The sequence below is a fragment of the Sus scrofa genome, chromosome 7 (assembly GCF_054392235.1).
Source record: "Sus scrofa isolate SSC_HxYL_T2T_F1_AM1 chromosome 7, Sscrofa_HxYL_maternal_Yorkshire_Landrace_v2.0, whole genome shotgun sequence".
Taxonomy (NCBI): domain Eukaryota; kingdom Metazoa; phylum Chordata; class Mammalia; order Artiodactyla; family Suidae; genus Sus; species Sus scrofa.
This window is the reverse complement of record NC_139389.1, coordinates 1,131,780-1,157,112: the sequence shown is the minus strand read 5'-3', so window position 1 is coordinate 1,157,112 and position 25,333 is coordinate 1,131,780. Positions and strand designations below refer to the sequence as shown.

Here is a 25,333-nt window from a genome sequence, read left to right as displayed (position 1 = left end):
GCAGTGGGGGCGAGCAGGGCCGGGGCGCGGGCACCAGCAGTGTGGGGTGGTGGCGGCTGCCAGGGGAGTCGCCAGGGTGCGCAGCACGTGGGGATTATCTTGTCCACACAGCATGGAAGTTCTGACCCCCTGGAGTCCTTCGTCGACTTTGAGTGTTTCAGCAAACGTAATGGAAACTAACTGCTCACTGACTTCTGTTGAGCTCACGAAGGCTCACGCAGACGTGACGGTTGTCTAGTCTGGCGATGGCCAGAACTCATCACCCTTTTGATTGTTCGATGCTTCAGATTATCATTATGAATGTTTTTGACCAAAAATATAACTGCAGTAAAGTAAGGAGAAAACATATAAACTTGGGCTTATGAAGGTCGGAAGCACAGGTTCTGGTCTGGGCCGGAGGCAGATGGAACTGGGACTGGGAATGAGTGCAGCGTGAGCGGGCCCAGCGGAAGTGATGCCCAGCCTCTGTTCTAGCATCATCGCTGGCTCCCCAGGGCCCCTGGGGACGGCCTCCTCCAGAGCGCCTTCTGCTGACACTTAAGAGTGTGCGCTTCCTGGAGTTCCCGTCGTGGCGCAGTGGTTAACGAATCCGACTAGGAACCATGAGGTTGCGGGTTCGGTCCCTGCCCTTGCTCAGTGGGTTAACGATCCGGCATTGCCGTGAGCTGTGGTGTAGGTCGCAGACGCGGCTCGGATCCCACGTTGCTGTGGCTCTGGCGTAGGCCGGTGGCTGCAGCTCCGATTCAACCCCTAGCCTGGGAACCTCCATATGCCGCGGGAGCGGCCCAAGAAATAGCAAAAAAAAAAAGACAAAAAAAAAAAAAAAAAAAAAGTGTGCGCTTCCGTTTCCTCTCCTCTTCTCCATCTGGGCTGGCGTTGCCTCACTGCCCAGACATGGCTGGGGCACTGGTCTGTCCTTCTGAGCCCTTAGGACGGCCCACCCCCGTCACCTGCTCACCCAGGCCGTCTCCTCCCTGAGCCCGTCCTTGCTCTGTTCCTGTCGTCTCTCCCTCCTCCAAGTGTCTGCCCCCAGCCCCCGACTTTGTGCCCCTCAGTCCCTGTGGCCCCTTCCCTGTCCTTTCTGATCTGCACCCGCAGGGCTGGCGGGCTGGGGGCTGCGCCTTCGTATTTCCCGCATTTCGTGCTCCACAGACCTGCTCCAGGGGGCCCCCAGCAGCAGCCCCTCTGGCCCGCGCTGGCCTCTCCCATTGCTGCTGGGCCTCTGCCCCAGGGCCTCTGCTCAGAGCCTGGGCCACAAGGACACCGACGCCTTACTGTCCTTGATTAATAGCTTTGCTCGCTTTGCCGCAAAATCGAGGGTCACATAGAGCTTCCTCTGTCTTGCTCTTTGAAGTTGCACCTGTCTTGGTTCTGTCACGTGACCACCTTCTGCTGGTAGCCCACTCTTTTTGCTGGTTTCTGAAGTTTTATCGCGATAGTTGCATGTTTGGCATTTACCTCTGGCGGCCATCCCCGCCCATCCGACACGTCCTGGGACGAGCGGGAGGCTCCCTGCCGCCAGGGCCTCGCTCTAGCACAGGAGGTAGAGAGTGAGAAGGGTCAGGTAAAGCAAGCCCGAGAGGAGGAGGATTGGGCAGCGTGCAGGCCGGCTGGACGGCGGTGAGAGGCTTTGGGGTTTTTAGGAGGAGAGAAGGCGGAGCAGGATCCAAATAGCCAGAGGAATCTCAGGAAGGAACACGCTGGAGGCTTCATGTCAGACGGTGTCACGGAGCTGCGCTGATCCAAACCGCATGGCCCCGGCACAAAAGCAGACACAGGGCCGGGGAGCAGAACAGAGAGCTCAGAAATAAACCCACGTACATGGAGTCAGCTAGGGAACAGCCAAAGAGGTGAGGATGCCCAGTGGGGAGTGGGAGTCTCTTCAGTAAGCAGTGTTGGGAAACCTGGACGGCCCCATGCAGAAGAAGGTGCCATCTTATCCCCTGCACAAAACTCAACTGAAGTGACCCTGGTGGTCTCATGGTTAGGACCTGGTGCTTTCACCACTGCAGCTGGGGTTCGGTCCCTGGTTTGGGAACTGAGATTCCACATTGAGCCGACTGCACACTGTGGCCGAAAAAAAAATTTTAGGAGTTCCTGTTGTGGCTTAGTGGGTTAAGAACCTGACACAGTGTCTGTGAAGATGCAGGTTCAATCCCTGGCCTTGCTCAGTGGCTTAAGGATCTGGCGTTGCTGTGGCTGTGGTGTAGGCTGGCGGCTACAGGTCCAATTTGATCCCTCGCCTGGGAACCTCCATGTCCTGCAGGTGTATCCCTAACAAAAAAAAAAGAAAAAAAAATTCAAAGTGGATGAAATCTGAACATAAAACCTGAAACCACAAGACTCAAAAGAAAACATAAAGTAAACTTTATCAACTTTGGCAGTGATTCTTTTGGATTTGACACTAAAAACAAAGGCAACAAAAGCAAAAATAAATGGGACTGCGTCAAACTGAAAAGTTTCTGCACAGCAAAGAAATGAAACCAAATTTTCAACAAAATGGAAAGACAACCTATGGAATGGGAAAAATATTTGCAAATCATGTATCTGTTAAAGGGTTAATATATATGAAGAACTTGTACAAGTGAATAGCAAACAGAAAAATACCACACAGACAGTCCAATTAAAAAATGGGCAGAGGTTGGCATTCCCGTCGTGGCCAATGAACCCGACTGGCATCCATGAGGATGTGGGTTCAATCCCTGGCCTCACTCAGTGGGTTAAGGGTCCGACATTGCCGTGAGCTGAGGTGTAGGTCACAGACGTAGCTCGGATCCTGCATGGCTGTGGCTGTGGTGTAGGCCGGCAGCTGCAGCTCCGATTCGACTCCTAGCCTGGGAACCTCCTCATGCTGCAGGGACAGCCCTAAAAAGATTTAAAAAACAAAATAGGCAAAGCCTATGCATGGATGTCTTTCCGGAGAGAACATACAGATGCCAACAGGCACCTGAAAAGATGCTGAGCATCACTGATCTTCAGTGAGGTACCACCCCAACCTGTCAGAACACCCATCATCAAAAAGACCGCAGAGAACAGGTGTTGGTGAGGCTGGGGGAAGCGGGAGCCTCCTGCCCTGTTGGTGGGGATGTAAATTGGTGCAGCCGCTGTGAGAAACAGCATGGAGGTTCCGCAAAGAGTTAAAAATAGCACTGCTGTTATGATCCAGAAACTCCATCTCTGGGTGTTTACCAGAAGTTAGGGAAACACTAACTAGCAAAGATAGATGTGCTGCCGTGTTCACTGCAGTGTGACTCACGAGAGCCAAGATGCGGAAGCAGCGACCACGGTGTGCGTCCATGAACGCGTGGGCAGGGCAGCTGAGATGTGTGTGTCTGTGTGTGTGTCTGTGTGTGTGTATATGGGTCTCTATCAGGAGGAGAACGTCCCGCCACTTGCAACAACGTGGATGGCCCTTGAGGACATGTGCCGAGTGAAATCAGTCAGAGCTCTCACTTAGATCTGGAATCTGCACACACCTAGTTCGTGGGGACAGAGGACAGGTGGGTGGTTCCCAGAGCAGCAGTGGGGGCAGACAGGCAGAGGGGGTCACAGGCACAATGAAGAAGCCGTGCCGACGTGACGTACAGCGTGGCCACTGTCGCTCAGAATACTGTATTGTATGTTTGAAAGTAGCTAAGAAAATAGATCTTAACAGTTCTCATAAAAAATTTTATAACGGTGGTGATGGGTATTAACTAGATTTATGGTGGTGGTTATTTTGGAATATATACATAGAGCGAATCATTATGCTGAACACCTGAAACTAATATAATATGTCAATTATATCTCAGTTTAAAAAAAACCCACAATGACATACAACTTCACACCCACGAGGACGTCTGCAACCAGAAAGACGGACCACAGTGAGTGCTGGGGAGGCCAGACTGGGAAAACTGGGCCCTCACTCGATGCTGGTGAGAGTGGGAAGGAGCTGCCCGTTCCTGAGAGTGTTCCCAGTGCTGCCAGCTGACTCTGGGTGCCCGGGAGAGACGGAAGCGCGGACGGTGCAAGAAGCTCGCCCCAAGGGCCGTGGTCTGCGATCCCACTTGTGCGAAACGTCCAGACCAGGAGGCCACCGGGAGACAGGAGGGGGACCGGCGCTGCCCACCTGGGTGGGTGGAGGGGAGGTGATTTTGCTAAAGGCAGGCTTCCTGTGGGGGATGCGAGCGTGTGTTCTGGAACCCGACGCTGTGATGGTTGTATGAGGCCGTGACTATACCAAAAACCACGGAGCTGTAAACTTTAAGAGGGTGAATTTTATGGTATGTAAATTTTATTGCAATAAACTGTTGCATAAAAAGAATAAAACAGCCCCAAATGTTGCTTTCTTGGCTTTGAGAGACTGCGGGCAAAGGAAATAAGCTTGTTTCTCTTTTGTCTTGAGGCTGCGGTCTGAGTCAGTGACTCGGGTCCGAGCCAGGCCCCGCCCCTGCCGGCCGGCGTGGAAGCTCCCTGGCCGCCCTGAACGTGCACGGTCTAGAGCGCCGCTGGGGGCGCCCTCGGACCCGGGCCAGTGACCGCCCTCGGGCCACAGCGGCCTCCGGGGGAGAGCTCGCCCTCACCGCAGCCAGAGGGCCCCGCCGCGTCTCACCAGCAGACAAACCAGGGACAAAGACTTAAATATTAGGTTAATTTATTTATTGTGCTTCCCCTTCGTTTAAGAAAAAAGCACATCAGCCGCTTTTACTTCTGAAGAAAGTGGTCGAGACACAAATTATTCCTTAGCCGCCTCTTCTTAGAGGTCATCTGACTCCATATCTTGCTGTGTTCACGGGCTTGTGTCATCCAAAGATACGCGATGTGTGTAATATGATATCCTAAAAAGTCATCTTAGAGCTTAATTACAAATAGAAAACAATCTTTTTTAAAATCAGGTGTGTCCTGGAGTCCCGTCGTGGCTCAGTGGGATACAAACCTGACTGATACCCACGGGGACTCGAGTTTGTTCCCTGGCCTCACCATGTGGGTTAAGGATCTGGCATGGCTGTGGCTGTGGCGTGGGTTGGCACCTGCAGCTCCGATTCGACCCTTAGCCTGGGAACTTCCGTCTGCCGCAGGTGCGGCCCTAAAAAGCAACAACAACAACAAAATCAAATGTATCCTAAAGCACATGTTCTCGACCGTCTCTGGGCCGAGAAAGCCGCTGGGACTCACGAGCAGTGAGCGTGTCCTAGGCCTCTCGTGAGATGGGTGCCGCCTGAGTGTTTTAGGCACAGCCGGGAGAGTCCGAGCAGCAGAGGTTTGCCTTTTGCAAACCAGGGCCCCAAGGGACTCCGGCCTCAGGCCGAGGCTTGTGAGGCGCAGCGCCCTCATGGCCCTCGGGGTTATTGCCACCTATTTCTGGAGGCATTTTCCAGCCGCTTGATGTTAGAAGTAGGTGCCATCCCCGCCCTCGTCCTGCTTCTAGAGAAGAACGCTCTCTCACACACCTGGTGCCTCCAAGTCGGAGAAGTGGCGGGGCCTCGGCCTGCGGTGTCTTTGGTGCCCACCCGGTCACGTGGCCCCTTTTCTGCCGCTGTTTCCAGATTTCTTTTGACCTGGCTGAGTACACCGCGGACGTGGATGGAGTGGGCACCTTGCGGCTTCTGGATGCGGTGAAGACCTGTGGCCTGATCGGCTCCGTGAGGTTCTACCAGGCCTCGACTAGCGAGCTGTACGGGAAGGTGCAGGAGACCCCGCAGAAGGAGACCACGCCTTTCTACCCCCGGTCGCCGTACGGTGAGACCTGCCGCGGAGGGGTGGCTCTGCCTTAGGCCTCTGCCCGTCCCTCGGCTGCCGCCACCTGCTGGGGGATGGCGTTGGGATAAGGCTGAAGGGACTGCACTTGTCCAGCAGCGCGCCTGCATGCTGCAAGTGCAAGGACTGGCTGCCACGGCCTTTGGGGTGAAGTTACCGCCTCACTTCACCCTTCCGTGCAGACCACGCCAGGAGGAAGGTTAGATCCAGCACGAGTCTTTACTGAACGGTCGTGAGCTCGGGCTAGCGAGATGCGGTTTCGGGGTTGTGATGCCGCTTCCCTGGTGGACGTCTCCCTGACGTCAGCCTCTTCACCGAGGGTCCATTGCTTCTCGTGTCGAAAGACTCCGGTGAGAAAATGGCAAAGCAACCACGATATTTAGAGCCCGCCTGTTCCGCCGCCTAATTCCTTAAAACTAAGGAAAAGGGGCGAAGACCTGATAAGAAAGGCCCGTGTGATGATGTATTACACACGCCCGAGGGGAATGGCCTTGTGACGGCAAGAACTGCTTATTCCAGAAGCAAGGAGTTTGAAGTTCCCTGTCACATGATCTACGGGCAAAGGAGCCTCGCTTTTGATTCTGTTTTTTTCCTGTCTTGATACAAGTTGCTCACTTGGCAAGCTGCTACTTGTTTGAGTGAAAAATCGCTGTCTTTTGTAGTAACTGCTGTCATTTCTTTGCTTTAAAAACAAATTCCGACAGGGGCGGCGAAGCTCTACGCCTACTGGATCGTGGTGAACTTCCGGGAGGCCTACAACCTCTTCGCGGTCAACGGCATCCTCTTCAATCACGAGAGCCCCAGGAGAGGTGGGTGCAGGTGCCCGGGGAGGGGCCCGGGCTGGGCAGCAGGGTGCTGAGCGTTGTGCCCTCGTCCTGTACACGGGGGGCGTCTCCCGTCCGATGTCCCTGTCTGAGCGTCCCAGGTGGTAAAGGAAGACGTGCTCTTGGACCCAGTCAGGGTTTTGAGTCGGCGATGCCGTAGGTGGCTCTCATCCAGCGTGTTTGCGGCCTGCGTGTCGGGAGGTGTCCAAGGGCAGAGCAGGGCCCAGGGCTGGTCACCCACGCGCGTTGGCGCCACGGCGGAGCCTTTCTGTCTCTGCTCTGAGTCAGCTGGATGCTCGCTGCGTTTAAACAAACCCCCAGGAGTCACTGGGCCTCTCGGGTCTGTTTCAGATAAACTTGACATCACTCCTTGTGTTCGGGACACGGCGGTTCTTTTCCGAAAACCGTATTTGTTCACAGCGCTTGTTGCCTTTTTGTGGTTTTCACTGAGGTTGTTAACAACCTGCCAACGCTCCTGTTCCAAATATTAGGTTTTAAATAAGAAAATGTCTCCTCCCTTCGTTATTTCTGAATTACTGGAGCACGAGAAATCTTTGCAAAACCTGTGCATGCTACAAAGGAAACGTTATCTGTATCACCTAAGACGTTTCATTCAATTTCACTGTCATTTAGCGTTTCAGCTTGAGAATGAATGAGAAATCCACAGGTATATGTTGTTTCATGCCCAACAATTAGTAATGCCTATAACTTCTTCGCTGAAATTTTATGTGACTGTGCAGCCACATCATTAAACCAGCAAGTCACGAGGAAAGATTAAAGTGCCATTCACGCTGGTATGTGTAGTGTCAGTACGTTTTTATTTTGTAGTTGCGTAAGTCAGGAATTCCCACGATGGTCTGTTGAAGCCTGAGAACCCAGCCTGTCATCTCTGCTGTCAGAAGGGACAGCCAGTGAAGGCAGCCGGGAACATTGCTTTCTGGTTCTGGGTCCGGGCGGGGGCGGGCGCGGGGCGCAGCCCGGTCGCCACTGCCCTCCCCGCCAGCACTGGGCGCGGGGGTTGGACGGGCTCGGTAACCCGAGGTGCCGGCCTCCCCAGTCACAAACGCCGTGACGCAGGCTGTCTGCCTTTCTGTGCTTCCTCCTCCGCTTTCCCATCTGCAAAAAACACCAGCTAAAAGCTGGGGGTTAGGTTAGGATAGGGAAGGACACGCTTCGCTCTAGAGCAGGAGATGCATTTACATATAGTCCGCCCTCTGTTTGCTTACCGCCTGGTGAGAACTGCTTTCTGCCCAGGTTAACCACTTTTGAAAAAACTTATTTTAAAGGCAATACTTCTTTTTTTATTGAAAAGAAAAGCAAACAGTAGAGGAAGATGTGAGGAGAAAGGAAAATGTTTCCCGGCCTGTCCTCAGGCCGCTGTTCAGACTCCTCCAGGAATGTTCCCAGCGTCTGTCTCGGACGTGCAGGAAGCCTTCTTCCGAGCCTAACGGTCCACATCTAAGGTTAGATGTGTGCTAAAACCTGACTGTAGCAACACCGCTTTGTTTTGTTTCGTTATAGACCTGAAAGCCAGTGCTGTCTCATTTTTCATTTTGTTTATGTAATTAATGAAAAATAATGAAAATAAACATGTAAATGATGCCATACTTGTTTGATGAGCTAGCTAATCCTTAATACTGATAGCATTTCCTGAAACTTGCAAGTGACTTGTCATATTAAATTAATCCAATAATAGAATAACTATTTTGTCACAGTTTTATTTTTGGAGGAGATTCTTTGCCAGGATGAAAATTCCTTCATGGTAGGCTCTGTGCTATATTCGCAAGTCTTCAGCATTTAAAACAGTGCCTATCTGCTAGTAGGAATTCAGTAGATACTATAGTTATTGTAAAACATTGGCTGTATTCCCTGTGCCGTAAAGTGTATCCTAGCTTGTTTTTATACAGAGCAGTTGGTAGCCAGCTGTTTTGAAGTAAACACGCGGGCCGATACACTTCAGTAAACGCACAGAATTCCCTGTGACCGTCCTCGGCTGCGCACCGGCTCGGTACTGAGTTTCTGTCTGAAGCTGAGCCTCTGCTTGGACACCACTGCTCTTTTGCCCTCTTGCCGCAGGCACACTTCTGTTCTGATGGGACGGTGGGGCGTCTCAATCTAAGGTGCATCGTCCCGAATGCCCGGTTCAGTAGAGCCCAGTGGATCAACCCTTGGGGGACATGTGCCTTTCCTCTGGTAACCGAAAATAATTGCTTGGCCCCCTTTGACTGCATGAATAACATCCCGTGGGCATTTCTGACTTCAGAACGCATGGGGAAGGCATTCTTTAGTATAAAGATATGCTAAACCGGAGGCTGGCACACCATGGCTCCTGGGTCCCACCCAGCCCACCTGCTGATTTGCGCAAGTGGAGTGTCATTGGCGCCCCGCCACGCCCAGGTGACACGCGTCAGCCGCAGAAGAGGCCTGAGGAGGCAGAGCCCCGGGTTTTTACTGTCTGGCCCTTTAATGAAACGTCCCCCCGCCCTCCGCCCCCCGGGGGGAGAGTTGGATCCTCAACATCCGGAAACTTTCATTTGGGTTTAGCAGGGGTTTCTCCCAAGACCGCAAGGCAGTCTTACAGAGGGAGTTCCAGTGGACATTGAACGTCACCCCCAGTCAGCAGTAACCCATCCTGGCAGAGTTCCAAGGGGTGGCAGTGGGCCGGGGTTCCGCTGTGCTTCACCGAGGTCCTGAGGTGGCACCCAGGGGACCTGGTGGCCCTGCGGTTGTCCTCTTAAGGACGCTTGCTTTGTCGTGTGATGAGAAGTCTGCGGCACCCCCAGAGGTGATTGGGATCACCTGTTGGGGCTCAGAGTCGGGGGGCAGGGGCGGGGGCTGGTGAAGAAAGCCCTGGTCTGAGGACGTGGCCCCTGCCCCAGCCCACCCTCTGGTCCCTCTCGGGGGGGGGGGGTGCAGGATGGCCTCTGCCCTTGTGCTTCTGCAAATCAGCGGTGAGGAACAGCTGGGATTCCAGACCCAGGTGTCCACGGGGCACGAGTGTGCGCGCGTCACTGTACGTTCTGTGAATGGCCCTGCTCGGGGTGCGCGATGGCGGGCACAACCATTAGCATGGCGCTTTTATTCCTAAGCCCTCAACTTATTATTTATTATTGTTTATTTGTTTTTAATTTTTATTATAAGTTTATTGGAGTAGAGTTGACTTACAACATGCTAGTTTCAGGTGCACAGGAAAGTGCTTCAGTGATGTGGGTAAAATATGCATATTATGTGCGTGTTTCCTATTCTTCTCATATTCTTTTCCGTTACGGTTTTCTCAGGATGCTGAGTACGGCCCCTGTGCTGTGCAGACGGACCCTGCTGTTTACCTGCTTTATATATATTCGTTTCTGTCTAGTAACCCAAACTCCCGGTCCTTCCCTCCTCCACCCCCATCCCTGGCAACCACACGTCTGTTCGTTACGTCCGTGAGTCTGTTTCTGTTTCATAGATAAGTCTGTTTGTGTCATATTTTAGGTTCCACATATGAGCAATACCATATGGTATTTGCCTTTCTCCGCCTCACTTTGTATGATAATCTCTAGATCCATCCATGTTGCTGCAAATGGCATTATTTCATTCTTTTTAATGGCTGAGTAGTATTCCATTGTGTGTATGTATCACATCCTCTTTGTCCATTCATCTGTCGGCGGACATTTAGGTCGCTTCTGTGTCTGACACGTGTGAGTAGCGCGAATGGTGCTGCAGTGAACACTGGGGTGCTTGGGTCTTTCAGATTCTAGTTTTGTCTGGATATAGGCCTAGAAGTGGGATTGCTGGATCCCATGGCAACTCTGTTTTTAGTTTTCTGAAGCCATCGTCGAAAAGTCTACAGTAAATGCTGGAGAGGATGTGGGGAGACGGGACCCCACCAACCCTGCTGGTGGGATGAGAATGGGTGCGGCCGCTGTGGGGAACAGTATGGAGGTTCCTCCAAAAAAGCACTCAGGTTTTTAAAATAGAAAAGTCCTTTTCTTTTTCATTAAAAGAGTGGTTGCTTTATAAAGTGCCCCAAACTGGACATGTTTCTGGAAAAGCTTTTCCTCCGCTATTGTTTCTCCAAACGTGGGATTCTGTATCTGCTTCATTTACATGTTTCTGTATCTGCACGCGCAGAAGGACACGTGGTGTTCTTGCCGCAAGTGTGGCGGTGGCCACAGCTTTCTGTTGGAAATACGGATTCCTGTGTGCTTTACGCAAGCAACAAAGGCTGTGTTTGTTGTCTAGACCTGGTACGTTTCTGTGAGGAGACTGCCGTGTGCAAAAATCAATGTTTGGCTTTTGTTGCTAAGGTTCTTTGAAAAGCTAATCAGTTAATAAGCTTGAGGTCACAAAATTGTTAACAGTGTAAATTGAACTATGAAAAAAATACTGAGAAATGTTTTAATTACTTTAAAGTAGCTTGTGAAAAGAAGTGTTTTTTTTTCAGATATATTGTTTATCAGTAATAAAATCTGAGATGATATGCTACACATCAGAATGTTAACAGCAAGCCTGTTAAGGAAGTTATTGTACCTCTGAGCCGTTTTTGTTGCATTTGACGTACCGATTTAATACGCTAAAGGTCCTTCTAAGACAATTTTGACAAACTCGTTTAACTTTCACATTTTTATGTGTTTGGAAATTTATACATACTTCTAGTTTTTAAATTTTTTAGTTGAAAATATATGCTCCCCATTGGGTCGTATCCCTTTCTGTGGAAGAGCTTCTATTTATTTATTTTTAATGTTTTATTACAGTCGATTTACAATTTTCCTTTCATTTCTGCTGTGCAGCAAAGTGACCCAGTCGTACATGTGTCTACGTATGTTGATATATATGTATATATGTATGTATGTATATATATGTATGTATGTATATGTATGTATGTATGTACGCACATTCTGTTTCTCATGCTGTTGTCACTCGTGCTCTCTCGTACGTGGTTGGCTGCGGCCCCCTGTGCTGTCCAGCAGAACCTCGCGGCTGAAAGAGCTTTCAAAGCGCATGAACAGTCCACGTCCGCCTGTGTGTATTCTCCCCAAGGTTCCCGAGGATTTGTGAGCTGGAAAGGGATTTAGAGGTCCTTCCCACCCATCCTCTCCTCCGTGCGGAAACTGAAGCAGCCTGGGAACGGGCCGTCCAAGGTCACAGCACTGACAGCTGCTGATGCTGAGGTGGGGATGGTCCCGGGCACGGTGGGAAGATGTGAGCCTTGCTCACGTCTGTGAACGAGCACGTGGACACGTTTCCAGCTGGACTCAGAGCAGGTCACCTCCCGGGCAGAACTGCCGCTTGCCCGCAGAAGGACGCGTGTCCCTTCTCTTTGCTAATGACATGAATTAATTTGGTTAAATGCAATATGCCTTCCAGATGTTCAGCAGAAATAATCATGAGGAAACATTCGTTTTATGATCAAGTGCAGACATGATATGAAACAAAAAGTTTACCTTGAAGCTCACCAGGAGCCGGCAAGGAGAAAAAGAGTGAATACGCAATGCATTGAAAAGCTCGTGGCAGTAAGAAGTGATAGAGCACCTCAAAGATGCGCCTAGTGAAGTTGGGGACCCCCACAAAGGGACCGTGTCCTGCTGCTGTTTAGGTGTCCAGCCGTTTTTAGAGGCTGGGGCACATTCCTTAAATACGGGCTTCATAAGAAACCACACGTACCAGTCTAAACACAGGATTCACCTGCCTGGGAGAATCTGGCATTTTAAGGTTCATGAACTTGTGGTTTTAAGTTTTAGACTTGAGCCTTTTTTTTTTTTAACTGCCAAGTGTTTTGCTTTTTAAAGTGCCTCACTGTATTTATTATCCTAAGTTAATCTTCAGATGTTTAAAAAACTGTGACTCATGAAAAAGTTTACTGCTTAAGTCGTTGTAAAACTTTGGATACCTTTCCCCTTTATTTTTTCTCAAGACTGTCCTTTATGCATTGCTGTGAAGAGGGGATTGATGCCCCGGGATCCTGGCTCTCAGCTGGGGCTGGAGGAGCGGATGGAAGGGCAAGATCGTGCCCTGCAGGACGTGCGGTGGTGTCTGAAGACGTGTTTCGTGGTTGTCACCAGGCAGGGGGTTGCAGCCCCCATCTTGTGGTGGGGGAGGGGCAGGCTGCATCTCAAGCACAGGTGCCCTCAGCCCAGGGTCCTTAGGAGTGGCGCCAGCTGTGCAGAGGGTGACAGGTCTCCCCGCCCCAGATGTCGCGGTCCCCACATCCAGACGAATGTCATCTGTAAGACCGTATCACGCTTACTTTGCGACAAGTCCATCCTAGAGCTTTAGCGAGCATGTCCCTAAGCACGGCAGAAAATAAATGATGTGAATCGCACCGGTGACACTGTTTAGGCTTAGGTGTTGTGGTAGCTGCAGGTCAGACCCAAGTCAGGGAAGCCAGGGAGCAGAGCTGTTAGTCCAGCGCCGGTCACCATTTGGGCCGGTGCCCTTGGTCCACAGGCTCCCGTCAGGGTGGGGACATGCCCTTCTCTCCCCTGGAAGATGAGTGCTTTTTTCTTTTGTTATCAGTTATTACCAGAAGAAAGCTCTGCTCTGGGAGTGAGCGGCGGATTGCCTGGCCCAGCTTCGGCGAAGGACAGCCGTTGAGATGGGGTTGAGACCCTCTTCTGGGGCAAAGGGTTGTAGCAGGGGTGCCGCGAGAGGCTCACGGGTGTGGGAATTTTCCCTTGGGAAGAGTCAAACCTCGCGGGAAAGCACACGCGAGTGCTTCCGGGGGCAGCTGGACCCTCCTTTGATCTCACCCGAATGGACAGAGAGCACGCCTCTTTCTGTATGTGCGTGTTTGTAAAGACAACCATCTGTGAAAAATTACCAAGTGTTTGCCAATCCGGCTAGCAAATTTAAGTCATGCTTCTAGAGAAGTACCAAGAGTCTTGCAAACCAGTGTCAAGCAGCCCGGTGTTTGGCTTGTGTTTCTGTTGCTTTGTGGTGCTTCGTGGTTTTTAGATGAGCTCTAGTCTTTATTGCCAACAGCTGAGCTGAAGGCAGGGCGTGAGTTGAGCAGAGCGTTTCAGGTTTGACAAAGAACCCATTTGTCTGGGTGTTGGCGTCGGCTCATTGGCTGCTCACTTTGGACTCGCCAGGTTCTCGGTGGCCCTGGTCAGGCACGGAGGGCGTCTGGCTCGCTGCTGCGTTTGCAGACTGTGGCCCTGGGAGCTCCCACAGCAGCCTGCCGGCGTTATCCTCTGCGCACAGGGGGACGGGGTAACTGTTTAAACACGGAGACTTCTGGAGCAGTACTTGGTCTGTTGAGGTGGTTATCACCACAAGTAAAGCCACGTCCCCCCATCTGCGGAGGTGAGACTTCTGGTTAAGTTGACTTTTTCAGTGTTTTGCACTTTTTGTGACACTTACCTTGGACACAGGCGGACAGCTGGTTCCACGTGGAGAGGCTCCCACGGTGGAAGCAGTCTGTGCGCATGGGAACCCCAGGAATTGGTGAGGGTGGACTCAGGTCGGGCACCGGTTGGCAGAAGTGCCTCTGATCAGGCAGGTGCAGCCCTTCGGTGTCCGGGATGCGTTCAGGCAGAATGAGGGTCTTATTCGAGTCAGGCCCCTGCGACAGGCCCTGTCGTCTTTGTCCAGCCCTGAGTTGAGGATGCGTCCCGCCCTGGTCTGGACCGGCTACTGATGGGTCTCGTGGAAACTGCCAGAGTGAGCGAAGTTTGGATTAAAGGTGGCCCGGACAGGCTCGTTGTTACAACAGGACTTTGCAGGTGGCCAGTACGTTTAAGGTGCCTTAAAAGGCACGGAAGCAGGATGCTAGTGAGCATCCTGCTACTGAGCAGTGCTCGCCGGGATGCGACTCAGGCGGTGAAAACGGTCTGATCACAAGGAAGCGCCTCCTGGCGGCGAGAAAGGTCGCCGCTCAGTGTCGTCTTACCAGCGAGGTGGGTCCCGGTGCCCAGGAGGTTGCCGGCATCTCAGGCCTGCCCACGGGCCTCTTACAATCCCAGCAGTGAGTCTGTACAAAGGGCGCAAGCCTCTTGCTAAGGAAGAGAAGCGGCTTCTCAGAGGCACTCTGGGGCGTTTTCTCAGCGGAACCTCAGTGCTGCTCTGTGCCACGTGGGCAGCGGAGGGCGGGGTCTCAGGGTGGGGGGCACTTCATCGGAAGCACTGAACATTTAGGAAGGTTCCTTATGGGGACAGATACATTAGCAATGAAAATATTTTAGAAAATGCATCTACTCTTCTCTGCCCCTCGTTATAATGAGCCAATGCGCCATGGAGAACCCGTTTGACCCCCACCCCCACCCCCCTGCAGGCAAATGGGAGAACTTGGTAGACGCAGCCACACACCCCCCCCCCCGTGTTAATTGAGATTGTGGTTATGAGCATGAAATTGCTTTTCTAGAAAGAGTTTTGCAGGAGCTGAGATTTCCACACATCCTGGGGTATAGACAGCGCTCTGCCTGGAGGAGGGGCCCCTGGGGGGCCGGTCACCCTACCCTTTGGAGCCCTGCCTGCTTGGGGGTCCACGCTCCCCTTTCGCAGCAGGTGGCCCACGCTGCCTCGTGGCCCCTCCCCCAAGGCCTCGGACAGGAGCTGACGTGTTTGGTGGCTCTCTCTTCCCCTGGATTCTAAGTGCTTCTGAGACTGGATTATTTTTTCTTCCAAGAGACGACTTATAGTTTATTCAGCGTGTGTAAGTATTATTTTACTTAGATTGTTTTAAATTTTGTAGAACGCCCATACTTCAGTATTTTAAGCAGGATTGTTTAGATTGTTCTTGAGAAGGACGAGGACCCCTGGGATAAGGATGCAACGGAAAGGTCGCGGCTCCCGGGACCATGAGGGGGCTGTGGCAGTCATGCGACGCCGTGCGCAGCTCCCTGCTCTTCACCCGTTTCTGTAATCCTCTGTCCCGATGTAGCAGGATTTTAAATTGGAGTTTAGTTGATTCCGGTGTTGTGCCCGTCTCTGCTGTACTGCAGAGACGTGGGCATCCATAGGTGCTGCACTCCCTTCCTGGTGGCCTCCTCCGTCCCCTTCCACCCGAGACTGGGCTCGTGCCCTGGGCTGAACAGCGCGACCTCGCCGCTCATCGGCTCTAGATGTGACAGTTTGCGTCTCCCAGCCCCAAACTCCCTGTCCATCCCGCTGCCTCCCAGGTTTTTTTTGTTCTTCACATTCCTGGTTTTTCTTTTCAGTTTTACTAAATCCTATATTTAATTAGTGAGAATGGAAACGATGAGACGAAGCATGGAAGCCGAGTGTTCCACCTGGCTTGTGTCACATGCACTTGCTGTGGGGACAGGGCAGCGCCGGTCCTCCCTTGGGGTCGGGCGTCAGGCTGGGGAGGCTCTCCGGCGACATTCCAGCTGCATGGCTGCCGAGAGCTCCCCTCACGCTGGAGAATTCCTTCTGCTGCTGTGTTTTTTGTGACTGTAGGGCCGCTGCTTTGTGGACAGTGATGGCCTTTGCGCCTATGAGCGGATTCAAGGAGGGCGGGCTCCTCCAGCCCAGACGCTGCTGCAGCACAGCCCAGACGCGGGCCTGGAGAGCAGCGTGTGGCGGGGGGGGGGGGGGGGGGGGAGGCCGGGGACCCAAACAGATCTTTGTAAGAGTGCGTCCCCTTCTACGTAACAGTGTGTCCCCTTTCCGTGTGACGGTGTGTCCCCTTTTCGTGTGATGGCGTGTCCCCTTTCTGTGTAATAGCATGTCCCCTTTCCGTGTGACAGCGTGTCACCTTTCCGTGTGACTGTGACAGCCTGCTGCCTGCCTGTGAGGCTCTGGTGTTGGCATGACTTGAAAACTACTTGTCTGGTGCTGTCCAGGGAAGTGGGACGGGTGGCTGCATCCGTGCAGTTACTCCTGGGGGAGGGTTGGTCAGGCCTGTGACCCGCTGTCCGCAGGCTGGAGACCCCGGGAGCTCGAGTGCCAGGCTGGCCCCGGGCAGGACCCCAGAGGCCCCCCCAAACTTCAGGCAGAGATGGGGGGACTTTCCTTTCCTCCAGGCCCCAGGGGCTGGCCGGGCCCGCCCAGGAATGGTGTCTGGCCCAGCACTGGGCACCCCCTGGCCTGGTCAGGTGGACGCGGGAAATCAACCACCATTCGCTCCCTGTCGTGGTGCAGATACAGTCTCCACTGCTGCCCTGGCGGCTCCCAAGCCGCCCGGAGAAGCCGGGTAGATGAGGTGAAGACGGGAGCACCCAGGCTGTGGTGCTCTGCCTCCCCGGCCTCCTCGGGGGTCTGTCCTTCCCGGGGCCCCGAGGCCATGTTCCCGGGGACACGCAGCCCCCGGAGCTGTTCTTTTCTGATGGTTCTGGTGCTTCTGGAGAAGCTTCTCAGAAACTGAGCATCAGCAGGTCGTCACAGCGGAGGCGACGCTGCCGCCTTTTGTGCACCTCTGGCCGCGTTTTCCATCAGGGGAAGAATTTGACTCAAAGCCTTTTCAAGATTTTCTTCCTTTGCAGCCTTTGCACTGGAGTAGCTATAAGCCAAGACTGTCTTGTCCCCAAGTTACTTTGACCGTGGATTTGTCTGAAGCGTCCCTGCGCCGCCTCTCAGATGTCAGGACAGCTCCGCGTCGAGATGCCGGCTGAAGGGGACACGCAACCCCAAGGTTTAAGTGCCAGCATCGCGGAGAGAAGCCCCGTCACGGGCAGCAGCTCTGAGCCTGATGCCCAGACGCGATGCAGAACCACGTGGGCTCCAGCACTTTTGAGTGATAATAAGTCATTTCTCTGGAAAGGAGTGGGTTTCAAAAGATGATGCCCCTCCATTCCCGCATCAGTCGCGTGTTCTCTCCCGTCTGACCCTGCGTCGTGGTGATCTCGTCCAGCAGCGACTCGCAAGAGGAAGAAGGGGCTTTTCGAGGCCAGCGTCTGGCACGCGGGTGGCATCGCCGAGAGACAGACCCATGGCGTGGCCCTTGAATCGCGGCCCGTGTGTCTGTGAGGGATCACCGTTTACGATGGCAGAACTCACACACCTTCGGCAAGACTGGTAGAGCTGGGGGCGCCATGTCCCCCCCGCCCCAGGAACTGGGGCTCAACCTTCCCTCTGCCTCTCCCTCCTGGTTTTATCTTTTCCAGCCACTTTCTTCTGTGAAGCCAGATGGGGGCCGCAGTGGCTTCAGTCTGACTGCCTCCCCCAGCCTCCTGTCCCTCAGCCTCCTGCCTCCCCAGCCTCCAGCCTCCCTGCCTCCTGCTTCGCTTCTTTCTCTGCTTCCTGCTTGCTCATCCTCCTGCCTCCAGCCTTCTGCCTCCAGCCTCCCTGCGCCCCTGCCTCCTGCTTCTCTTCTTCCCCCCTCCTGCCTCCCCACCATCCTTCCTTCTTCCTGGCTCAGGCTCCTCCATTTCCAACAGCTCCCTCCTCCGTCCCCACGCTTCCTCGATGTGGGGTCAGCGGATTCCGTGTCTATTCTGCCCACTTCCCTCTCGACCTCGGGACTTGAAACTCCAGCCGCACATCCATGTTCCCACACGTGTGCCCCCCTTCCTCCCCTGGCCTTCAGACCAGACCCGCCCACTGGGCTGGGAGCTCAGTGTTTCATGTGTGTTGGTCCGATGGCTCAGGCAGCACAGCCAGTGAAGAGACTCCGGTCGCACAGTGTGTCCCTGGGAAGGTCAGCCGCACGGGAGCCCCCAAATTGCGGGGCTGCTGTCTCTGTGCGGGTAGGTTTGACTGAGGCAGGACTCTCAGTGGACACTTTGTCTCCCTGGGGGAAGGTGCTGTGTCCGCAGACAAGGACAGTTGTCATGACGGGCCCGGGGACAGCTGGCCCCTGGCGGACAGACGCTCCGGGCCCAGGATGGCCCCCGACAGAAGGCATCACGCACTCTGGGTGCCAGCAGCCAGGTCCGGGTCGAGGCTGTAGGAGCCAGAATGGGGAAAGGCTGGAGCATTGGATGCAAACAGCAAGCCCTTGATTCTTTCTCTGGATTCGGCACAGGGATGAACAGCCGCCGGAAGGGGGTCACTGCCCGACAGACACAGCGTGACCGTGAACCCAGCTCTGTGAGCCAGGTTGCCGCCGGCGGGCCTTTGGGTGTGAGGAGCTGCGGTTAAGCGGCGTTGCTCTTGGCAGGGCCGCACGGCGCTCTGATCTGCATGGTCTGCCCCCCACCCCACCCCCCAGCCATGACCTTTCCCGCCCTGCCTGCCTGAGCCAGGCCCCGCACTTCTCAGTGGGCAGCAGGGGTGACCGGGTGCAACACAGGCCAGGCCGAGGTCTGTGGGGTGCAGGATACGCTGGGCCACTCTCTGTTTGCCAAGGAACAGTGTCCAGACTGTCTTTGCCCTTCATCTAATTCCAAAATATCTTTGAATCAAAGGGTGAAATGCTGGGCAACCGGATAGAATTTTCGTAAGAGAAACCACGGTTCGTTCAGATACTGTGGCTGCTGCAGGGACAGTGACACTGTGTGTGTGTGTGTGTGCGCGTGCCTGCACACTCGCAGTTCCGGGCTTGCCTCCCAGCAGAAGTCTCTGCACACTCAAACCGCTTCTCCTTTCGGGAGTTGGTTGGTGTGACTGCAGGGCCAGCAGGAAGCACGTTTGCAGGAACCGTTTTGTTTTGCATAATGGGCATCGTGCCAGGTGGGCACCGGTTTGTCCAGTGTTTGTCCCTTAGACTCGCCAGGTCTCCAAAGATGGTCAGTGTTGACTTTGCGATTTAAAACAGGTCTGTTAAGGAGCTCCTGTCATGGCTCAGCAGAAGCGAATCTGACGAGCATCCATGAGGACACAGGTTCGATCCCTGGCCTCACTCAGGGGGTTAAGGATCCGGCGTTGCCATGAGCTGTGGTGTAGGTCGCAGACGTGGCTTGGATCCCACGTTGCTGTGGCTGTGGTGTAGGCCAGTGGTGGCTACAGCTCCGATTCGACCCCTAGCCTGGAAACCTCCATATTCCATAAGTGTGACCCTTTAAAGGTTAAAAAAAAAAAAAAAAAGGCTGTTAAGGTGATGCACCCTGGGAGATTCTGCGATTTAACCAATGATCTAATCCTTTCATTTTGCCGAGTGTGCTTCTCTTCACGTCTTGAAGTTGCATGCTGGTGGTTTACGGCGCACGCGTTGTGCATGTCGGCAGTTCTCCTTTCCCTTCGGCTTTTAGGTTAGAAGCCTCTGACGGCGAATGTGACATGGGCATAGACTTTGCGACCCTGGCGTAGGACGTTACATGGAGCCAGGACGGTGTGTACAGGCGCGCACGTTGATGGGAGGACTGGCCGGGAGCGAAGCCAGGGACTTGGGACCTGGCGTCGACGCCTCCTCTGGGCCAGAGTGTCCTGCTGCCCGGCCTCTCAGTGGGTCCTGGTCTCCGGCCCTCGTGGGCGGCGAGGCCTGGCGGGGAGGGCCCGGTCCACGAAGACACGGGGATCGTGTGGGTCAGAAGTTCCTAAGGAAAGAAGGGAGAGTGTGCCTGGTGTGTGGAAAAGGTCATTGACCATTGTCCTGGAGCCAGAAAGTAGACACATTTCAGAGTTTCGCCTAAGTTTTATGCGCATGTATATCCGTTGTATAGACATGCTCATAGAGAAGAAAACAGAAAGGTCGAATTTTTCCGAATGTATAACATGAAAGCGAAAGTACATGTGTGGCTGGTGGCATGTGGCTCGTCCGGGACCCAGACGCTCAGAGCAGGCAGGTCTCTTGTTCTCCGAGCCTCCCTCTTCTTCCTGGCATCCCTCCCACTGGTAGGTGGGGCCACTCGGGACAACAGCCTGCTGCCCACTCTGTCGCTTAGTGGGAGCGGCGACTTAAATGGGCCTTTCGCCTGCCCTCTGCCTCCAAGTGGAGCGCAGGAGCGCGTCAGGCTGCGGCGGGCGAGGAGAGGTGGCGGGGCCTGGCCAGAAGGGAGCCAGGCCCTCTCGGGAAGGGACTGTCCTTCTCAGCCTGTGCCCTGGTTTCCAGCAGATTGAGGTTACTAACCGCCAACCAGCAGTGTCACCTCACGCACAAGGAAGCAAAGTTCTGTCACTCAGAGTCAGCAGGTAAAACCGGAAATCAGCCCCTAAGAACTTCATGGACTAGAATTATTGAGTCAGAAGGTAAAATTACTAGGAGACGTTTGAATAAAAAATGAAAAGCCATAAAGAGTAAGCAATAACAGAATATAAAAAAATACCCAGGCAGGAGTTCCCATCGTGGCACAGCAGAAACGAATCCGACCAGGAACCATGAGGTTGCAGGTTCGATCCCTGGCCTCCATCAGTAGGTTAAGGATCCAGTGTTGCTGCGAGCTGTGGTGTAGGTTGCAGTTGTGGCAAGGAGCCTACATTGTTGTGGCTGTGGTGTAGGCCGGCAGCAGTAGCTCCAATTTGACCCCTAGCCTGGGAACCTCCATATGCTGCGGGTGTGGTCCTAAAAAGCCAAATAATAATAATAATAATAATACCCAGGCAGATCTGAAAAAGAACCAGAGAGAACTTTAGGTATAAAAAGATTAGTAACATAAGGAATTAAATGTGTGAGGCGTTTCATCATAGCTCAGCGGAAATGAATCTGACTAGCATCCCTGAGGGCGCAGGTTCGATCCTTGGCCTCACTCAGTGTGTTAAGGATCCAGCGTTGCCGTGAGCTGCCGTGTAGGGCACGGACGTGGCTCGGGCCCTGTGTGGCTGTGGCTATTCTGTAGGCCGGCAGCGGCAGCTCTGATTCAGTTCCTGACCCGGGAACCTCCATGTGCCACAGGTGCGGCCCTAAAAAATAAATAAATAAATAATTTTTTTGTGATTTAAATATTAGTCTGCTGAGGGAGCGTTGGGGGGAAGGAAGAGTCACCGTATGTGCAGAGAAAGTCGAGGAGATGAAAATTACTCAAAGAAGCAATGAGAGTGGGCGGGTGAAACGGGAAGGAGCAGCAGCACTCGCTCCTGGGGGCAAACAAACGGGGAGAGAGAAGAGGGAGTGAACACAAGGCCGTACGTGGAGGCGTGTTTGCCAGGACCGTCACGTCATCATCGCTGTTGCTCCCATGAGCTGCCCCCTCGCCTGTGGCCAGGTGGTGGCGGTGCCCAGCCTGGCCCTCCTGGTGTCTGATGCCGCCGGCAGGTCCGGGCCTCCTCTTTCCTGGCTCCTGGGGCGAGTTGGCCTCGCTCTGCCCTCTGGCTCCGTGGACAGAAGACCCACTGCCCCATCGTACCTGTGGTTCCTGCCTGGTGGCTGTATGACCACCTCACCCGGGGCCCATGGCTTCCATCCCCTGTCACCTGCCTGTCTGGTGCAGCCGCCCCAGGCCGGCCCCTTGCCCGAGCCTGAGGGCCACCACCTGTGGGAGGAGCTTTGGGCTGTGACCACACTGGCCTCCGATACACTAAACTTCTTCCGAACATCCTCCCGAAGCCTTGCTGTCAAACTTGCTGTCTTATTCCAGACTCCCGAGTGAATGCCGGGGCCAGCAGGGCCTCTCCTTTGACGCTTGACGTAGCTCGTGTCCTCTGCCCCGGCCTTGGGCTCCTGGAGGAGAAGGTCATGCAAAGGGAAATGCAGAAGAGAAAAGACTTAGGGTTCTGAGGAGTCACGGCAGTAAAGCTCTCCAGCTCCAGGACCATCAGCCTTGATACTCTCAGGCGCGGCCTCCGCAGCCTTTGAATTTCATGTCTCCTCGCCCCTTAGCCTAGGCGATCATTCCATCTCTGATAAGACAACGGGCAGGTCAGGACACTTGTCCAAGGTCACAGCACTGATCAGAAGAACGGAAGCAAAAACAGTCCACATGGCCTGCACCCTGTGTCCAGCCTCTGCCCGGAAGCTCTCAGCCTTGGCCTCACATTGGAAATGAACGCTGAAGCTGTTTCCAGGCCTGCGACCACCCACCCCTCAGTGCCCGCCAGGGCCTCGAGGCTTCACCTGGGCGGTTGGTGGAGACTCAACCTTGAAGTTAAAGAAATAATGGTAATATTTTACCAGCATCGTGTGCCGTCTTGAATGTGGTAGCTCTTCTTTGCCATTTTGCAAAACAGCAGTTCTATTCTCTCTCCGTCAACAGCAGCACAGCTCAGACCTCAAGCTTAGAGCTGATCTTCGGACCAGAGCCCCACTGGTCTCTTTCTTACTAGTTCACATGTATGTGGTCCTTCTCCTTTTCCCTGGTTAATGAGTTCACCTCGAAAAAGTAACCTCCAGCCATTTCAGAAACGTTGGCCAGCACTTTTAGCGTGTGAGTCCTCACGCCTGCCTCCAGCTATTTATTTTCATCTGTTCTCAATCTCAGACTTTTAAAATCAGAGAATTGAGAGGCTTAGTCGTAAAAGAACTAAGGAACCTGAACTTGTCATTGTGGCCTAATTACAGGTCCCATTTACAGTGTAATAATTATAATAACAGGTAACATTTATTGAGAACTAGCCAATCATGTTTCTGGGATTTTCTTACTCAGGCGTCAAATCTACACGCAACTCCTGTTACTGTCCTTGTTTGCAGACAGGACGGGGAGGTATTAACTCCTTGAGTCTCGGCGTTGATTGCCGGGTTGCCCCATGTCCCTGGCACTGGGCCTGGCATCTGCTGCTGTCCTGGGAGAGAGCAGAGGGCTATAGCTTCTCGGCTGCTCAGCAGTTTCAGTAGCACAGCCAGGGACCAGCAGCTGGCCTTTGGCCAATTTGTGCTGGGCTGACTTTTCATTTCTTGGTCTTCCTCCTTGCTCGGTCTTCTAATTTAAGGCTTTAGAAATCAAGTCTCGTTAAGATAATTATGGGGGTGCCATCATTCGCAGGTGCTGCAGTAGCGCAAGCACTCGGGTGACCTCATCCCTGCATTGCGGGGGCTGGCAAAGGCGCGGCAGGCAGCCAGTGAGCCCCGCAGGCTGGGGTCCGGCTCGGCGGCTCAGCCCGACCCTGTCCGCGGGCAGACGCTCAGGGGTTCTGTGCCTCTTTCTTCTCTTGCACTTGCGGGGCAGTTGGACAGAGCGACCTCTAATGAGGCCTCAGCCGTCAGGTGTAGTGATTTTCTAGAGTTTTCTCATAGAGAATATCCTTGTGTGTGATAAGGGGGGAAAATGAAGAGACAAATTGAAAAAAAATCGTTTTAAGCCTCTCCCAAGAATTAATTGTGAAACGCATGGTGGCAATAAAAATGTTTCAAATTAATCTGGGAGTGAAATTAAGAAAAGTTACACTTAGAATAACTTTAGAGGAATAAAGGCTTAGGGAAAAAATTTAACCCAAGAAGTGCAAAGTTGTTGTTTTTTTTTTTTTTTAATTTAAATATAGTTGACAGTCTTGTGCCAGTTCCTGCTGCATAAAGTGCAAAGCATATTCTCTAGAAACTGCTGAACGTTGCTCAGAGGAACTTAAGAAGACCCGAATCACAGTTCCCGTTGTGGCTCAGGGGGTTAAGAACCCGATGTAGTGTCCGTGAGGATGTGGGTTCGATCCCTGGCCTCCATCATTGGGTTAAGGATCTGGCGTTGCTGCAGGCTGCAGCATAGGTTACAAATGCCGCTCAGATCCGGTCTTGCTGTGGCTGTGGTCTAAGCCAGCAGCTGCAGCTCCGTTTCAACCCCTAGCCTGGGAGCTTCCATGTGCCGCAGGTGCAGACCTGAAAAAAAAAGAAAAGAAAAAAGAAAAAAAAGCCTGCATCGCTGGAAAGACATCCCGTGCCCCTGCATCAGAGGGTGCACGCTTTGGGAAACGCTCGCCCCCGTGACCTGCAGGTTCAACACAACCCCACACAATCCCAGTCGGCTTTTTGGCAGAAAGTAACAGGCTGATCCAGAAATTCATATGTGAATCCAAGGGACAGAGACTAACTGAAAGCGACTTAAGAACGAACGCAGTCGGCACGGACACGGACAGACCTGTGGTTGCCGAGGGGGAGGAGGGGGAGTGGGCTGGACTGGGCGTTTGGGGTTAATAGATGCGCTCTGCTCCATTCGCCGTGGCCGAGCCCTGAGGTCCTGCTGCACAGCTCGGGAAGCACGTCCAGTCTCTGGGCGTGGGCCAAGGGGAAGATAACACGGGACAGGAAGCGTGCATATGTATGTACACGTGTATGTATGTGTGACTGCGTCGCCCTGCTGTACAGCAGAAGTTGGCACAACGTTGTCAATGAAGTATGGTTCAAAAATGTTTCCAGTTTTTTAAAAAAGAGGAACACACTTGGGATCTTCGCACTTTTAGGTTTTAGCACTTTCCGTAAAGCCGTGGGGACGAAGACGGCGTGGCGTGGTCCTCACGCCTTCTCTTCCCATCAGCGGAGGGAACCCAAAGTCGGGGATAAACCCCCGCACCTGCGGGTGGTTGGCTTTCAGCCAATAGTGCGAAAGGCGGTTCAGACGGGAGGAAGGAGGACCTTGTCACAGACACGCAGAGCCGCCATGGCCCCACGTGAGTCCTGTCTTCTAAGCAGGCACAAATCCCGCCACGTAAGACCACAGTCACTAGAACTTCATTTAAAGATACAGGAGAAAATCTCGAAGCCCTTCCTGGGCTGGGCAGCACCCTTCTGGATACGACACCCAAAGCTCATACTACCAAAAAAAAAGACAAATCGTACTTCTTCAAAATTAAAAAGTCTTTTGTGTTCAAAGGCCCCATCAAGAAAGTAAAAGATAACCTGTACACAAGAGAAAAGAATGTTTGGTGAGTATATGTCTGATAAAGGGCTTGGATCCAGAATAGACAGCTCCTACAACTCAAAAACGTCGAGTAACACACTTTAGAAAGTGGACAAAGACTCTGAATAGACATTTCTCTAAAGATGAACCCGGGCCAGTAAGTACATGAAAACAGAGGCGCCTAATATCCTCAGTCTTCAGAGAAACGCAAACCACAACAGATGAGGCTCCGCACACCTGAGGCCGAGAAGCCCTGGCGCTGCTGGCGTGGGTGTG

The 25,333-nt window shown here is 53.3% G+C and overlaps 1 protein-coding gene across 5 annotated transcripts in view; it reads left to right on the top strand.

The window, feature by feature from the left end:
* The window catches only part of GMDS (GDP-mannose 4,6-dehydratase), a 434,734-nt gene that overhangs the window by 191,067 nt on the left and 218,334 nt on the right, over positions 1-25,333 (top strand). For all 5 annotated transcript variants that reach the window (XR_014809429.1, XM_084967197.1, XM_021099749.2 and 2 more), the window contains 2 exons: positions 5,526-5,718; positions 6,441-6,545. Coding sequence is in view for 4 of the 5 variants with exons in the window: in XM_084967197.1 (XP_084823323.1) it covers positions 5,526-5,718; positions 6,441-6,545 (298 nt within the window). In the remaining variant the exon portion in view is untranslated. The remainder of the gene's footprint in view (positions 1-5,525; positions 5,719-6,440; positions 6,546-25,333) is intronic.